The sequence below is a fragment of the Rattus norvegicus genome, chromosome 6 (assembly GCF_021556685.1).
Source record: "Rattus norvegicus strain SHRSP/BbbUtx chromosome 6, alternate assembly SHRSP_T2T, whole genome shotgun sequence".
In the NCBI taxonomy this organism is placed as follows: Eukaryota; Metazoa; Chordata; class Mammalia; order Rodentia; family Muridae; genus Rattus; species Rattus norvegicus.
In genome coordinates, this window is record NC_141539.1 from 27700157 (window position 1) to 27718061 (window position 17905).

Consider the following 17905-nt stretch of genomic DNA (forward strand, 5'->3'; position numbering starts at 1 on the left):
ACTTGAAGTTAGGGTAGTGGTTCTTCTGTGAGAAGGTGGGAGGGAGGGGAACCGCCAGAATGTTTAGAGTTTGTCTCTTGACCTAGGTGCAGGTTATGAGAACATATTCTCTTTATGAGAACCAATCAAACTTGACATTTGCAATCTGATCCTCTCTTTTGTGTATCTAATGCATACAGTTACCTTTTTGAATTCAATTCTCTTTTTATATCTCTTTGCCCTTTGCTGTGTAACTTTGCAATAAGTCTTCTACTACAGGGGGAATGAATCAGTCACGTGATTTTATTTGGCCAATTGAATGACTAGGAAGCAAGAGTGGGCTAAGTCTTGTCCTGTTTCTTGTGTTTTTCTAAAAGTTATCATTTCTATCAACACTACGTAGAATGGTGGGTCTAGCCCACTCATCCCAGGATGAGAGCCTGGGCTAAGGATCCGGAAGGATTCAAGTCCTGCCTAAAGCTGTGCTCTGAGGTGGTTCACAGAGCAGTGTATCAACAAAGCCAAGATCAGCTAAGTTTGCCTGGACCAGCTAGTGTTGGCCAACCCACAGACACACAGGCTAGAGACTCATGTTTTCATCATACAGCCGACTTTAAGGGTGGGTTGTTAATTGGCAAGAAGTTGTTGTAGGAGTGGGGAATAAAAAGGAAAGTGAGCATTCAGATTTGACAGAGCTATACAAAAGGAGAGAGAGGAAGGAATTGAGGTGGACACATTTCATTCTTTCAAAGTTATTTCGTTGAGTTGGTTTGGAATGCTACTCCAATGTTCTGATTATGACACCATGACATCCATTGATCTCTGACCCAGCAAGCCAGCCAGCTAAGAAGACTATGGTTGCTGAAGGCAGAGAAGAGGTACCAACCAAAACCCAGAGAGAGAATTTGGGTAGGATGTAGGAGAGGATAAATGAGTTAAATTTGAAGCCTTTGGAAGGCATCTAAGTGGTGTTTGCTAGCAGGGAGAGCGCCACAATTCTGAGACTCAGGTTTTCTGCTGGCAATCTAGATATGAGCATCTTTAAGGAGCAGGTAGGAACTTAGAGGTTAAGGCTGGCCATATAGAAAGCAAGTGTTTAAACTGCAGGGAGCTGCTGAGACACCAACACCTGGCTATTTCCTGGAAAGTGCTCCAGTCGATCTGGATGCTTCCTGCACGATGATCAGTTTCAAACAAATATGGTTGTTGTTTTATTTTTAATACAGCAGGGTGATGATTATTACTTCTTCGCTAGCAAAAAGAGCGAGCCCTGGATAGAAAATGAATTCCTATCTGTCAAGTATCCCAGTGCAGAGGACACTTCCCTAATCTGGAACAGATTGGGGCTGTGCATTCTTTTAATTGGTCCCAGGACTGGTTGGAGTGGATGGGGAAGTGAGAGCGATTGTATCCTACAATCGGTGAGCTGGAATTAAGGGTCAAGAAAGCCCCGAATATGGGGGCAGAGAGGTGGGGGAAGAAAGTATGGGCTGTGCCCCAAACAGGGACCGGAGGGTAAAATAGGTCCTAAGTAATCAAAGGTGAGACAAGAAGATGGGAGACTGAAGGGAACAGCCCGGTGGGAAGAGATGTGGGGTAAGAAGGTCAGGCCAGAAGGGAGACGGGGAGGAAGGCGACAGGGAGGAAGAAAAAGCAGCTAAGAAGAGCTGGTGCAGAGGCACAGTAGAGATAGGGGGATGGAAGTGGGGTGAGGTGTCTGGAGGTTGAGGGAAGAGTGGGAAAAACATAAGCGGAAAAGAACCTGGTCCGGTGCGGAATGCTGTGTGCTGGACGGTTCAGAGAGCATCAACACCATTCTGTGGAACCCAGCTCAAGCGCTTCAGAACTGGGAAAATGTGTCTCTCTAGAGAATACTGAAACTTTAGGCAGAGAATGAGCCAGCTTCAGAGGAGCCTGGGGATAGGGCAGGGTGTTGTACGCAGGATCACTGCCACCGGGCTAACCTGAGCATCTGAGGGACAAACTTTTCTCCAAGGCTGGTGGTCGAGGAATTCTGGCGTTTACCCTCAAAGCTGGCACCTCCCGAGAGGTGGAGGGAGGGTCGTGGTGTGGCGGAGCTAGCAGGGATGCAGAGTGACAGAGGAGAGGAGGTCCCACCACAGAGAGAATGGCGGTGTTTCAAAGTACCAGAATGCCAAGCCCAGGGTGGGAGGAAGGATTAGGGTTTGGATAGAAACTGAGGGGAGTGGAGAAGCATGAGCAACTGGGGCAGGTGGGAAGTTTTGCCAGGGCGATCCATGATCGGCTGCCTGGCGACAGCGCTGTGGGTGTGCGTTAGGGATGGAGAAGCGTCGGTGCTTTGGTTTTGGCTGTTGCTTGGTCCTGGATGTTACAACACTGGAAGTTGGTGGGCGAGGAGCAAGGCATCCTAGGGCCACCTAGGGGAGGGCAAGAGCTGAAATCGATGCAGGCGGCGGGCACAGGTGGAGAAGGAGGACCCTGAACACTTTTTGGCACTGCAGAAGCTTCGGTTCTCTGTCCCAGCTGCAGCCCAAAGAACCAGACGGGCGAAATGGGCATTGCTGCTAGGCAGAGCCAGGGCGGGCTGCGCCAAGGTGGGAGGCACACGGGCTGGGGTGGAGAGAGTGGGGAGGGAACCCTGGTCCGAGGGGCGGACTCGGGGTGGCGTCTGGTGCTCCATAAAGGGGCCCCGCACTCTCCGCCACGCGGGCGGCAGCTACCAACTGTGACCACAGGCGAGATGCAGATTGTCTGCCATCAGGTCCCGGTGCTGGCAGGTAGCGCCACATTGGCCACTATGGGGACCCTGATCCTGTGCTTAGGGAAACCTGCCAGTTACGGGAAACACACAGAGAGTGTGTCGTCGGGAGTTCCCTTCCTGCCGGCACGCATTGCCTGGTTCCTGCAGGAGTTGCCTTCCTTTGTGGTGTCGGTAGGGATGCTCGCTTGGCAGCCGCGCTCCCTCTTCGGACCGCCCGGGAATGTCCTGCTGGCTCTCTTCTCTGCACATTACTTCCACAGGTTAGCCTTTTCTCCGCAGAGCACAGCTCTGGCTCGCTCCAGCTCGTGGACTAACATCGAGGGGCTGCGCAAAGAGTGGGGAGGAGGGCGGAGTGAGGCGTGTTTGGAGCTCCAGGCGGGGACTTTAGGCTAGAATCCCCAGGGCTGGGAATCACCAGAGGGGCAGGAGATGCCTTCAGGGTCCCTTGGGCGCCCCTCAGATATCCAGGTGGCTGCAAGGGTGGGTGGGTGATGCTGGGGAACTCAGTTCGGGTAGGAGTTATTGGCCAGGGTCCTTCCCTCTCCAACTGTGCGCCTTGCAAGTGCCTGCTCTGTCCCTAGACCTCACCTTTCTGGTATAATGCCAGGTCCGGTTGGTTCAGGGACTTGGGGAGGTGATACGCTCTGGAACTTTGAGAAGTTCTTCTGAACAGTTTGGCCTTTGTGTGACTGAGGAAGGAAGTGGGCAGAGTCCACCTCCCATCCATAGATGAGAACAGGATAAGATGGGGATTCTGCTTAGAAACGACCCTAAAGAAGCTGAGGTCACCGACAATTACCCTTCCCAACTCCTTCAGGACTTTGAGTCAGGAAAAGCTGAGCAAGCCCTCAAGCGCTCTAGATGAAAAAAATTCTGAGTTCAGAATTTTGCCTTTCTGGTGTGGGAGGAAAAGACAGGAAAGTGATCAAAGACAGTCTGAGGACTGCACAATCTCCAGGAGACCCCAGGGGAAGTAGGCAGACTCCGCTGAAGCACCTCTCTGATTGGTTAGTCGCTGCCCTCTTGTTTGGCTTCACTGAAAGAGAGATCTGCCCACTGGACAGTCAAAGAAACCAAGGTTGAGAAAGGTTATGTAGTTGAAGGAAAGGTGACACTCCTGGGGCCAGTAGGATTACCAGCCTGTTCCCAAAGGATACCACTGGTTCTAGGCTCCCAGCTCTAGACAGATTCTCCACACAGGTAACTAACAGGGAGCACGGGCAGGGAAGGGCTGCCAGAGGCTTGCTGTGCTATCTGGAGCAGAGATTCCTCAGGTCAGAAGATCAGGTCAATTTAGATAAGAACTTAGATTTAAAAGAAAAAAAGGCCTACGGGGACCCAAGGCAGGATTTTCACATCATTTCTAGGAAAGGAGGGGCCAGAAATACAAATTTTAACATGCCTTTCTTAGCCCTCATCTAGAGGATCTTTACTGGTCAATATTTAGTAATCATGCAGTGTTAATATGAATTTCTCATTTGTTGAAAACGTTAAGTATTGGCAAGTAGTAATACATTTATGCTTATCTAATAAATACTTACAAAAAAGCTTTTTGTGTAAAGTCCCAGGGTAGTTATCATTTTATCTGATACAGCTGCACAGAAGGAAGGATCCTGAGTGCAGGAGATACAAGACAAAGCATTTGACTTTGCTTGTTTGGAAATAGATATTTGACAAGAAAATGTGATTGTGTGGACATCTGTTCTTGTCTCCAAATGTCCTGCTGTCAGCTTTACAAATGTTTTCGTTTTTAGGCAGGGTTTCATTATGTAGCCCTTACTGTCCTGGAATTGACAGAGAAGACACGTCTGTCTCTGCCTCTAGAAAGCTGATATTAAAGGCATATGCTACCACAGCCTGGCTATAAAGTCCTTTTGTAATGAGGCCGTTTCATATAGAAAAACGATGCATGTTTTCTGAAAATCCTATTAATATAATTTTTAGATTAATAAAACACAAAGGCATTTCATGCAACAAAAATATGACCAGTGCCCTTTAAAACAAACAAGGAAGCAGATGGCTGTAAAATAAATATGTACGTGCTGTCCTTTGTCTTCACAGGAGCTTTAAACGTATTAGTAAAGGGTTTGGGGAATGGTTCTGTCTGAGACACGTTTGCTCCCTGACTTACTTGTCTCCTACTCACCAGGAGACATTCGTGGACTTTTCTACCCGCATTTCAGCTCTTCTTCTGAGGCCCCTGAGCACTTCCTGTGCTGTGGTTCTGAGCGCTTCCTAGATGTTAGATTCTGCAGCAAACATTCCAAGTGATGTCAGGGTTAATCCTCATGCCAACCGGTTAGGTAGGGACTACAGTCACCTCCATTCTGCAGATGGGACTTTGGAACAAGTAACAGGCTATGTCCAAAACTTTTCCCTGCCACATAGTTGGCACTTTGGCTCTCATCACAGTGCTAGAAATGTACTTTAATGTGTAAGTATGTCATTCATGTATCGAAACATGCCCACCTTTCTTTATGGGTGTCAACCCTATTTCACACGAGCTTCTTCTGTTGAAATATATAGTTTGCTTGGGACATTTTGGGACTTTCAAAATCAACGGTGTATGTGTTTCTTGTAAGGCACCCCAGGCTGGCTGGGCCAAGAACTTGTAAGCAATTCTGTCCTTACCTTACCTTAAGGCAGGGTTCTGCATTACAGAGACCACTGCATTGGCTTTTTAGGTGGGTTCATAAGATCCAAACTCAGGGTGTCAGCTTATTCTGCAAGCATTTTTACCTACTGACCCATCTTCAGGGACTTGCTAACATTTATTATATGTATCTTTCTACATTATTGCACATCCTTAGAGCCTATTTCCCTGGGGACTGTTTTGTATTTAACCTCGGGTTAAAAACCATGATTTACCTACTTCTCACTGACAGCTATACAACTAACCTGACTCTTTGTAGATAAACTCTTTGCAGATGTATAGGCCCTGGGTTTTGCACTGAAATTCATTTCAGACGCTAATGTAGTCACTGAGCTCCTGCTTAGAATTAAGTTCTGGATCCAAATAGATGCACTGAAGGAAAAGTAGAAATGACCAAAAAAAAAAAAAAAAAAAAAAAAAAAAGAATTCCAGAAGTTAGAACTCTGTGAAAACTCTGTAGGCTCGTGGTACAAACATTCCCGGAGGATTCAGGATTTAATGGCTTGGAAACAGGAACAAGCTCTTAGGGGGATGAAAGGCTCAGGTTTGGTTCAAATTCCTTTGCAAAGTGTCCCTCCAGGACTGGTCCGTACCACAAGCGATTCTATGGTGTGGATGTTGAAGTTCAGTCCACTTCCCTTGTTATAAGGGCGTCGCATTAGAATGAATCCCACAAGGGCAAGCTCTTATCTTTCTTTTGTATCATTTCTTTGCACGCTGTGCTCCTGGAGCAAAGTGTTGGTACACAGCGGATACTGAGTGGATGAATGAACTCCACTGACTGGCAACAACACGCGGCATTGTGGGAGTGCTGGCAACCGCTTAGGAATCATTATTGCTGAGGTTGCATGACCAGGTCAGCTGGCACCCCGTTTTTTTCAGTCTATTGTGGTGGGTGTTTAGCCACCTGGAAATGACTGCTGCCTAAGCATTCGGCCTAACCCCACTACCCAACTGATGCAGGCAGAGTTGTCTCACCTCCTGCTGACCTCCATGCCGACCCGGAATGCCTCTTTGTCTAAATTCCTTCCGGTATTCTCTTTCCCAAGAATATGTGGTCTCCTACACTGTAGCCAGTATATACTATACTTGAGTACCTGTCATGGTTGGTGTCCTTTTGAAGATTTGCAGGTGAGCTCAATAAGAATAAAGCGTCTTAAAAAGAGAAAAGATTTCTCTCTCAGAAGGTTAGAAGGAGCTGGGTATGTTTCACGTCTTTAATCTTAGCATTTGGGAGACAGAAGCAGAGACAGGAAGATCTCTTTGTGTTTAAGGCCATTCTGATCTGGTTGAGGGCAGCCAGGGCTTCGGAGTTAGACCTCGTTTCAAAACAAAAAACCAAAACGAAACAACAACAGTAGCAAAAGTTTGAAGCTGCTGGGCTGTGAAATGCACACATTAGTCTTTGGGATTCCAAGTGATACGGAACTAATTCCCAATCAGATGGCAGCTTTAATAAAACTCTTGTTTTTCTCTCCACCGATTCTCCAGCAGCACAAATCCTCTCTATTATTTGAGACTCAGGCTGGGCTTTGTTTTTTCCGAGAAGCTGCGACTAAACCACTGCTTGCCTGCGACCCTGCTCTGATTCTTCCAGAAGTCTCTCTGCACATGGATTCAAATCTATCCTAAGAAGACTTAGTCCCCATCTCTCCAACTCCCACACTCCCCGCCTGTCCTTTCTAACGTCTACACCTTACAGCAGCCATGCACCAGGGGTTGAGCTGGTGAGCAGCAAAGTGAGATTCTGACCCAGGTCCTCCTTGGTGGGTCACTTGTTGCCTGTGAGGTGCAGATGGTTTAGATATTCAAACACAGGCAGCCTAAGGAGGCCATTCACTGCCTGAGAATCAGGGAAGCTTACTGCCTATATCGATGGTAACAGATACATCTTTGCTCTTCCAGATTGAAGAGATCTAGCATGAGACAAGCATGTGCGTGGTTGTGTGCGGAGGACATTCATAACATGTAATATTTCCCAATTAATATTCTTTGAAAGAATGTATAGAATGAGAATCATCAGACTTATTTTATTTTTATTTTTGTTTAGATAGAATCTTAAGGTGGCTCACACTCCTGTCTTGTCCTCTTTTTTTTTTTTAAGATTTATTTATTTACTATATATAAGTACACTGTAGCTGTCTTCAGACACACCAGAAGAGGGCATCAGATACCATTACAGATGGCTGTGAGCCACCATGTGGTTGCTGGGATTTGAACTCAGGACCTCTGGAAGAGCAGTCAATGCTCTTAACCACTGAGCTATCTCTCCAACCCCTGCCTTGTCCTCTTGAGTGCTGTGGTAATTGCCATTCCTGACCACAGCAAACTTGAAAGTCAGATCATAGTTGTTTTAGGTTTTGCAACTGTCTGGTTCCTTGGCTGCGATAGATGGCCCCGTTTGGGATGTGTCAAAAAGCAGCCAAGGTAGATATTTTGTGAGCAAATGAGTGTGTGTGCTTGGTGTTCCAGAAAAACTTTGCAAAACCAGGTAGTGGTCCAGATTTGGCCCTCAGACAACACTTTAGCAATCCTTAAGTAAACAATGGGTAGTATACAGGTTTACATTCACTCTATAGTAAAGTTTGGTTGAATTCTATATCCAAATGTTGGGTGAATTTAAGAAAGTGCCTGCTACATTTATTTAGAGACTTGGTAGTAAATGTCATTTTCTGAGAATTATTGGGCTCCGGGTTCTTTATGGGAATGCCTGCAGGAGAGAGCATGGCTCCTGGACTTTTCCTTTTAAAAGGGATGACATCATAACTACATCCGAAGAAATGTACAGCTATGTTTACCAAAATGTAAACAGAGTTCTTGATTCATTTGTACACATGACAGAGAGGACCAGCTCCTTGCTCCTCTTAAATCTAACTTAGGTCACAGAAAAAGAACAAGCAAGGATGGGAAACAGGGACCCAGATGCATGGAGGCGATGGGTACCAAGTTATATGACAAGGGAGGGAAGAATGGGGCTTGAACTCTTGTCCTTAGCAGAGCCTCGAATGTCCCCACGCATGCTATGTCTTAGGATAGTCAGAAAGAACCACAGTGCTGGGTGCTTGCCTCCTAGAGAAAAACAGGTAAGGGATCTCAGTGTGGGTGGAAACTTGGGTGGTAGCCACATCAATATGAAATCAGCATCAGTATGAAAAGGTCTGAGGGGGGGAACCTGTCTGTGTTTGAGTAGATTGTGGGTGGTGTTTGAGGGGGTTCCAAACAGCTCCACTGTTCCCTATCAGATAGAATTGGGGATTGAGCAATAAGAGACAGTTCTCCATACTTCTTACTGACAAAGCAGGGTTAGGGGAAAGTGACAAAGTAGGAATCAGGTGCATCTTCTAACTGTATCTTCAGACTACCAGCATCAACCAGGGCTGGACAACTAGAGCTCTCCTCCAAGTCATATTTTCTCTGAAAAGATGGACTCAAACTGTTCTTTGAGAGATCCTGATGTTACACTAGCCAATTGAATAATTCACCTGCCCGTCTCTGTGGAGTAACAGGCCAAGGACAGTTGGAGAGGGGAGCATACACACACATTTTGTGTCTTAGGAGTTTTGCCAGGATGTGGCAACTTGCTTCTGTAGATTAAGGGGGACGGGGCGTGGAAGGAGGGTGGAGATTCAAGTCCAGACTCAAGATGTTTCAAACGTTTCTGTCCTCAACCCAGGAGCCTCTAATGATACTCAGCCCAACACAGGAGCTCTAAAATTTAAAAACTTCTGAATTAGAGCCAACAGTGCAATTTGCCTTCCATTTGGTTATGGGAGCAGGGAGGGGGGCACGGAGAAGCCACTATTTATTGGGCTCTGGGTGTTCCAGGCATTATGTTAATGATTTACACAGGCCATCTCATTTTGTTCTTGCTAATGCTACTCCTCAGGACATGCAGAGCAGTGGACTAGCGGAGGAGCCCTGAGAAGGCAATGCTTGACCTGCTCTCCAGAGGATGTTCCCTGTCCAGATCCGTGGGTGGAATTGTGATATTCTGTCACGAAAGGGCCCCATCTGGTGACCCTGGCTTAGAACCATCCTGCACTCTAAACACCCAGTCTTTTCACTTTTTAATTCTAATTTTATCACTGGCACCTATGACCTACTAGCCAGTTCAAGTCTCATGTCAGGCTCTAGGCCATTTAAAAACTCTTCCATTTTCAAAATCGTTCCATTGTATATGATCCACACTGCCCAGGCTGACCCTTTGCTGCAAAACAGGGAACTTTGAAAATTCAGGGTAGCTGGATTCTAGGCACGAACCACCCCGTCCCCCCAGCGCCCCCCCACACCTTTTAAACAACAGGTAACTGGGTTTCTGTGCTTCCAAACATGCCTATTCTGTGTGCCCTTCTCTCAGGGATTGCCCAAAGTTGCATCTTTAATAAACAAATCTAAATAGTAGTACACTCATTTGTTTTCTTGTTGAACTTTAAGGTTATTTATATATCCTGAACACAAACATCTTGCCAGGTAGGCACTTAGCAAGTATTTTTTTCTCCCAGTTTGTGATTTTCTTTTCTAACTCTTAGGCTATTTTCTGAAAAGCAGGGACATTTCATTTAGCTGCTTGAGTTTTCCCATCTGTCCATGAGCGTTAGCTGTTGTTTCTAAGCTTCAGTAGCAAGGTCCTCTCTTGTACTTCCTCCTAGACGGTGTACGGTTTTGGGTTTTGCATGTAGGCCTTCTACTCATTTTGAGTGACCAATTTCCCTAGTGTTGGAAGTATGAGTCAAAATTCCTTCTGCAAAATTACATCTGCAGCAGCCAGATGTTCTAGTGCTGCTTACTGAAAATACAGTTCCTCCCTAAAAATTGACTTCACACCTTACATTTTACAAAAAGATTTGTTTATTTATTGTATACGAGTACACTGTAGCTGTCTTCAGACACCAGATGAGGGCTTCAGATTCCCATTACAGATGGGATTTGTGGTTGCTGGGATTTGAACTCAGGACCTCTGGAAGAGTAGTCAGTGCTCTTAGCTGCTGAGCCACCTCCCCAGCCCCACCCCTTACATTTTTAAAATGGGAAAATTACACAGATACATATTTTACCCAAGAAAATAGCTGAATGCCAAATAAGAACGCAAAGTGATTCTCACCGTGAAATAGCTAGAAAAATGCAAATTGAATCCTGCCATCATTAGGAACCTACTGAGTGGGCTAAAAGAGCAGGTGGTCATACTACTCACACACTTCCGATTGAAATGTGAAATGACAGGTACGTCTGATGATATTCAGACAGTAAATGTTGAAAAAGCTTACATCAAAAAGTAAGTGCTTACCTGCTCTTGGGTCCATGATATTTCATTTCTAGACATCCTCTGTCCCCAGTAAAAGCACGTACTCATAGAAAGACCTGTGTGGAAATATCTGTGCAGTGTCTTCTTTGGGGGAAGCTCTAATAATTCAAATGTTGGTCAGTCAATGAAAGTAATAAACTGTGGTATAAATGTATAATGAAGCATTACTCAAGAAATACAATGAATGGAATATTGGCACATGTTACAGTCTGGGAAGGGGGCAAAATAATTCTAGGTGAAAGGAACCAAGCCCAAAGAATGCTTGCTTTATTATCCTATTTTTATAAAGTCCAAATAGCACACAGTGACATGAGAGACACCCAGTAGTTTCCCGAAGATACAGGGAAATGAAGGATCTCTCGGTAGTGATGGGTGTATTTGTTGTGATATGATATCATGAATATGTGTACACCTCAAACATCAGATTGTGCAGTTTAAGTGAATTCGTATTAAATATACCTAAATTGTTACTTAAAAACACTTGAAACCCATGTCACTGAAAGTTATTCAAGTTTTCTATGAAAATAATCTACTTATGTTTGACAGAGAGAGAGAGAGAGAGAGAGAGAGAGAGAGAGAGAGAGAGCGCCTGAAAACTGAAATGTTAAAGGGAGACACTCCCAAAGGTAAAAAAATGTTATGTAGATACAGGACTTAAAAAAAATCTTAAAAAAAACTGGTCACTTAACTGCTCTATAATCAAAACCAATTATAATTGTGTTGGTTACTACTACTACTACTACTACTACTACTACTACTACTACTACTACTACTACTACTGTCAATTTGATACCAGCTAGAGTTGCCTGGGAAGAAGCAGCCTCAACTGAGGAATTATCTCCATCACATTGGTCTGTAGGGCCTTTTCTTGATGCCCACTTAGGGCAGTGCCATCCCTAGGCAGGATGGGCCTGGAGTATAAAAGTAGCTGAGTAAACCAGAGCAAGCAGGCCAGCAAGCACATCCTTTTATGGTTTTCAGTTTCAGGCCCCTGGCTTGGTTTCCCTTGATGGACTGTAATGTATAAGCCAAAAAGACCGTTCCTTCCCAGCTACAGTTTTCATCCATAGAAGTTTGAACTTAAAAAGAAAAATAACTTTCATGTCCTGGTTTAATTTTAAAAACACAAGGAATGTAGTCACAATCGTCATTTTAATTTCATTGTCCGCTATTCTAATATTGACCTTGTTTATTTTTGAGTTTTCTTTCTTTTTTCCTTTTTTCTGATGCATATGTGTGTGGAGGTCTGAAGACAGCTTGTGGAGTTGTTTCTTTCCTCCACCATATGGATCCCAGGGATGGGACTCAGGACTCAGGCCATCTGACTTGCTAGCAAGTGTCTTACCTCCCTGAACCACTTACTGACTCTTCCATGTACTATCTGTATCACTTTTGATTGATTGTTATTCCAGTCATGGGCAATGTTTACCCACATTTTTGCATGCATTAGACGCTCAGAAATTGTAGCTCTTTAAAGCCAGATGTAGCTTGCTTTAAAGCTCTTTAAAATAAGTCACCATCATCCTACCACTTGGGATACTGAGGCAAGAGGATTACAGGTTTAAGTGAACCTTTTCTACATAGGAAGATCCAGATCAGGGTGGACAAACCAGCTTCTAAAAAACAAGAGCAAAACAAAACAAAACAAAACAAAAAACCCAGTAAAACAACAAGAGAGGAAATTATAGTGTTGAATGTTAGGAATCTTTACATTTTTATAAATATTATTGATCTTCATTCTAGGTGCAGCTGAGTTATCTGAAAGCAATTCAATCCTTTCAGGCATTTCCAGAGAGAACTGGTCTACCTAGATTGATTAATCTTCTCTAAAATAAGTCTTTTAGAGCATTCTAGCAGTGTCTCATGGATTATGAGTTTTCTATCTGGCTGGTGAAAATGGACTTTATTCCTGATCAAATATTAAGTACTATGTACTGTTCTTAAATTTGGGGGTGATTCTTTTCTTACACAAATTCACTAATTAGCTGACTATCTGAAAAAGACCCTCTTCAGTACTCTGTGTCTCCCTCTTAAGTACTCTATATTGAGAGTTGTACAATCTTGACCTCCTGACTCAAGAATCTTGTAGTTTTAGTTTAGAATCCCCTTGCTTGTGCTTCAGCCTAGAAATCCTCTCAAAACAGCAATCTGGGATAGTTATAAAGTTCACATAATGTGTTCTTTGTTTCTCAGATATCCCTGTATGCGATGGTTAGTATTTACTGTCAGCTAAGAAAAATGTAGAATCGCCTGGGAAGTGGGCCTATGATCATGTCAGTGGGGGGTTATCTTGATTATCTTAACTGAGATGAAAAGAACTGCCCCCTATTGGTGGTACTATTCCCTAGGCAGTGGACTCTGGACTGTATAAGTCAATGGAGAAAATAATCTGAGCACTAGTATGTGTAAATTTATTGCTATCTGTCCCTGTGACGTCCCTGCTCTGATGCACTATGACCTGGAACCAAGAACTCAACAACTCTGCTCTCCATTAAGGTGCTTTTGAGAGACTACATTATCACAGTACTGGGAAAATAATTGAAGACACTGTCTTTCATTGTCTGATACCTTTTGTTTCAGATAATTTGTCTTGCTTATTTACAGTCTAGAAAATAAATCCAGTTCCCATTACTCCAAATTTACTGGAAGAGGAAGCATCCCCAGTGGGGTTTATAATTCATCTTTGCTAATTTGACCATCTTCACTACTGGCTGATTGGCAGGTTTAAGTGGTTTTTGCTTATACTCCTGTTACTGCTAAGCCCATTGCTTGTATTTCTGAACTGAGCATCAGTTTTCGCATGGTATCTACTATTTTTCCTGTATTTCTTCCTTTTATTTCCTTAAAAATTGTTTAGTGTGTGTGTGTGTGTGTGTGTGTGTGTGTGTGTGTGCGCGCGTATATGTGTATGTGTACACTTTCACATGCCCGAGTGCGCAAGTACGTGTGCGCCAAGTGTGTGCAGGCACTCACAGGAGCCAAAAGGTGGCAAGTCTCCTGGAGCTGGATTATAGGTCGTCAGAAGCCACCTGCTGTGAATTCAGGGAACCCATACTGAGTCCTCTGGAAGAGCAGCAAATGCTCTGAGAAATCTCTCCAGTTTCTTAATTCTATTTCTGCATCCATTCTCATGCTTGATGTGCAAGGACCTTTGGGTTCCATCTTGTACGTCTCTAAGCTTGTGGAAGGCTACAGGTGATGAAAGACTGATTTCCTTTATGTGAATCCTATTCCTCATCTAGCTGTGGGTGCCAAGGTGACTACAGGGCCATAGAGTAGGGGCTATTGATTAGGGGATACCAGTGATGACAGATGGGTCTGAACTTTCACTCAACAAAGTCTGCCAATAAATTTCAATATGCCTTATCTTATTCTTTTTTAAATTATTATTCAAGTAAACAGTGGAATGGAGATTAGATGTATAAAGGTGTGATGCTGAGGCAGAGGCATCTTTGAAGGCTGTGCCCTTTGATAAGGACAACCGCACCCTACAATAGTATATTTCTCTTCATAATTTCTATTGGTGTGTTCAAAGTGCGTGCTGACAAGCTTCATAAAGACCCTTCATTTAAATGTATCATATACTTCGGCTGTGTGTGATGCCATGCTTCCTTTTCTCTCCCTTACCGCCTCCTGCTAGTTCTCTTTCTTCCCCACAAAGTCTTTCTACCCTCATATCATGCATGCATGTGTGTATGTATATGAAATGTATGTATCTCTGTAAAATCTAGGACCCACACAGGAGAGAAAACATATCATAATTCATCATGCCGAGTCTTGTTTCTTCTATTTAATATGATCATCTCCAATTGCATTCATTTTTCTGCAAGTGGCATAATTCCATTTTTCTTCATGTGGGAATAAAACTCCATCGTATATACAATGTATGTATATATAATTAAATCTTCACATTTTTAAAGATAATTTCATCATTGAGGGACACCAGAGCTGGTTCCACAATGATTATTGGGAACAATGCTACAATATCTTTGGGTTATAGTGTGTGTGGTTCTGTTCCTAAGACTGCACTCCCAAGAGTGGTGTAACGGATCAAGTGATAGTTCTATTTTTACTATTTTTTTAAGGACCTTTCATACTCATTCCCAGAGTGGCTTCACCTCTTTGCACTCCCACCAGCAGTGAATGAGATTTCTTTTTTCTCTGTGACCTTGTTAGCATTTGCTGTTATTTGTTTTGTTTACTTTTAATTTTTATTTTACATGCATGAGGGTTTTGCCTACACATACACCTGTATGCCACTTGCATGTGCTGTGTCTGCATAGGCCAGAAGAAAGAAGCTGATCCCTGAGAACTGGACTTACAGACGGTTGTGCTTCTCCATGTGGTTACTGTGAAACAAATGGAATCCTCTGCCAGAGTAGCCAGTGTGCTTAACCACGGCCTTAGTTAGAGTTACCATTGCTGTGATAAAACACCATGACGGGAACAACTCAGGGAGGATAGGCTTTATTTGGCTTACACTTCCATATCACTCTTCACCATTGAAGGAAGTAAGGACAGGAACGAACCAGGGCAGGAACCTGGAAGCAGGAGCTAAAGAAGAGGCCATTGTTGGATGCTCCCCATTGGCTTGCTCAGCTGCTTTCTTATAGAACTCATGTCCAGCCCAGGCATACCACTACCCCCATTGGGCTGGGCCTGCTCCCATCAATCACTACCTAAGAAAGCGCACTGCAGGCTTGTGTATAGCCTGATCTTGTGAAGATTTTTTTTTAACTGAGGTTCCCTCCTCTCAGGTGAGTAGCTTGTGTCAGGATTTTGTGTCAATATCTCCTCACATGGATCTAGCTAAGGTTATGGGAGTGTCACCCCATTCCTGCCCTGTGTGGGCAGCAGTCCAGGTTATCCTAATGCCAAGGCTCCTTGTTGCTGTTGCAGGGGGTGGGAGTTCTGGATCCATACTTGCCCTCCACAGACAACGGCCTGGCTGGCAACTTTGTGTTTCCTTCTCCTCCCAGGTGTTTCTCCCACCTCATAAGAGTGAGCTGGGGGTTGGGGAATATTTCCACTCTCCACTCAGTCGCCTCAAATACCACCCAGACCAGGAAGAGGATTAGGGTCAGGATGTACAGACTCCCCACAAGATCTCACCATGTACTGAGAGAATATGGAAAAACTTAAAGTTCTGGCTCCCTCTTAGCCCTCTCTGACAACTCCACAGGGCTTAATGTGCTTTTCCTAGCTCAGTGATAGGGTAGGGGAACTTTCTCTGAATTTTGTTGTTGGGTAGGAGTGAGGGTACTATTTTTTCCTTTTTTTCTGGTCTCTGGGTGAGAAAGGGGGAGATTGTAGGGGGAGAGGGAGGGGGAAAGGAAGAGGAAGAGGGAGAGAGAGAGGGAGGGAGGAGAAGGGAGAGGGAGAGGGAGGGAGATTGTGTGTGTGTGTGTGTGTGTGTGTGTGTGAGAGAGAGAGAGAGAGAGAGAGAGAGAGAGAGAGAGAGAGAGAGAGAAGAGAGACCTATACACTGGAATTGGGAGAATAAACTAGCAATTTCCTGGGATGAGAAAGCCCTGAAGATGCACAGGTTTGGAGAGAGTGGGAGATCAGGAGTCTCATTTGGGGCGTGTTAAGACTGAAATCTTCATGACATGAGACACGTAGCAGGGAGCTGCCTGGTCTATGAGTGAATGAACCATCAGACAGATGCCTGCCTTAGTTTGCTCGAGCATCTAGGACAGAAGTGGGTACTTTGTAAGGAGTGTGAATTTAGCCCTCACAGTTCCTGAGGCTGGAGGATTCAGCATCAAGGTGGTGGCATTTGGCGAGGACCTTCTTGTAGAATCTCCACAAGATTAGAAAGGCAAGAACAAGCAGCCACTCCTGTAAACCCTTCAGCAGAGGAGTCCATCTGCTTACTAGGGTAGAGCACTCACAGCCTAACACATTCCTAAAGACTTCTGCAGTGCTGTGCATGTTCACGAAGGATGGACCACAATCAGACCACAGTGACACTGCCGTCGCCGCCACCATCACCACCACCACCACCACCACCACCACCACCACCACCACCACCACCACCACTACTTAATACTATTTGAGGGGATGTCATCACAATGATAGTGGTTAACGAAGTAGGAAATGTCTGAGATCTGGGACATCAATATTTGGAGGACCAGGTGTTGAGAAGAAACCCACAAAGGAAAACCAGGATAGATGAGTGAAGCAGAAGAACCAAGGGAGTGTGGTGTCCTTCTGGCACTGTCTCCAGGAGAAGATGGTGATGGTTCTGCCCAGCCTGAAGAGGCCTGAAACTCTGATCTTGGTCTGGAAATATGGCACCAGGTGACCTTACCAGGGCTTGTTTTTATGGGGACAGAGGCAATAGAGGAGAAAATGTCAGAGAGGTGACAAGTGTGGGCTGCTCCGAAGAGAAATTTTGTTGTAAAAGAAGTCAGGGAAATGGGACAGTGAATGACAGAGGCATGAGGTCACCATATAGAACATCTAAGTGCAACACTGGGAAGCTTTCTACATATTTGCAGAACTTGAATTTATTTTGATTGACAATCAAGTCTCACATTTCATATAGTGAAGAGTCTTCAATTGGCTTGTTAATCTTAGCAATAGCATTATATTTGAAGAAGATTTAGTTAAATATGAGTTGGTAGACACAAGATGTGTTATTTCTAACTTTTTCCCCTCTGGGTTTAATTTGGATCTGCAATTTCAGTTAACCCTTTCCAAAGAGAGTGTCATCTCCTCCCTCCACCTCCTAGTGAACATTTACTTAGTAGTTACAGAAAGCCGCACATTTACAGAATACTTATCAGCTTCTATCTGAATGAGCATAAGATAATTAAAATTGACATCAGCAGCATAGGAAGAAATTAGAGACACAAGACCATGGAAACATCACAAAGCGTAGGTAGGGCAGAGGATGCTATCGTAGTTTCTTCTCCTGTTGCTGTGATAAAATGACTCAGGGTAAGAGATGGCTTAGTGACAAGAGCAGTGACTATCCTTCAGAGGACCTGGGTTCAATTCCCAGCACCCACATGTCAGCTCACAACCCTGTAAAACGCTATTTCCAGGGGATCGGATGCCCTCTTCTGGCCTCTGTTTACCATGCAGATAGTGCACGTATATACATATACATAATGTGATGGTTTGTATGTGCTTGGCTCAGGGAGTGGCATTATTAGGAGGTGTGCCCTTGTTGGAGTAGGAGTGTCACTGTGGGTGTGGGCTCTCAGACTCGCATCCTAGC

The 17905-nt window shown here is 44.5% G+C and overlaps 1 protein-coding gene across 2 annotated transcripts in view; it reads left to right on the top strand.

Annotated features, from left to right (window-relative positions):
- The first annotated feature begins 2656 nt into the window (after window positions 1-2656).
- The window catches only part of Srd5a2 (steroid 5 alpha-reductase 2), a 39510-nt gene continuing 24261 nt past the window's right edge, over window positions 2657-17905 (top strand). Inside the window, exon 1 of one of the 2 annotated variants that reach the window (XM_087554589.1) lies at window positions 2657-2982. In XM_087554589.1, coding sequence (XP_087410715.1) covers window positions 2702-2982 — 281 coding nt within the window. In that variant the 5' untranslated portion in view covers window positions 2657-2701. 2 annotated transcript variants of the gene reach the window in all.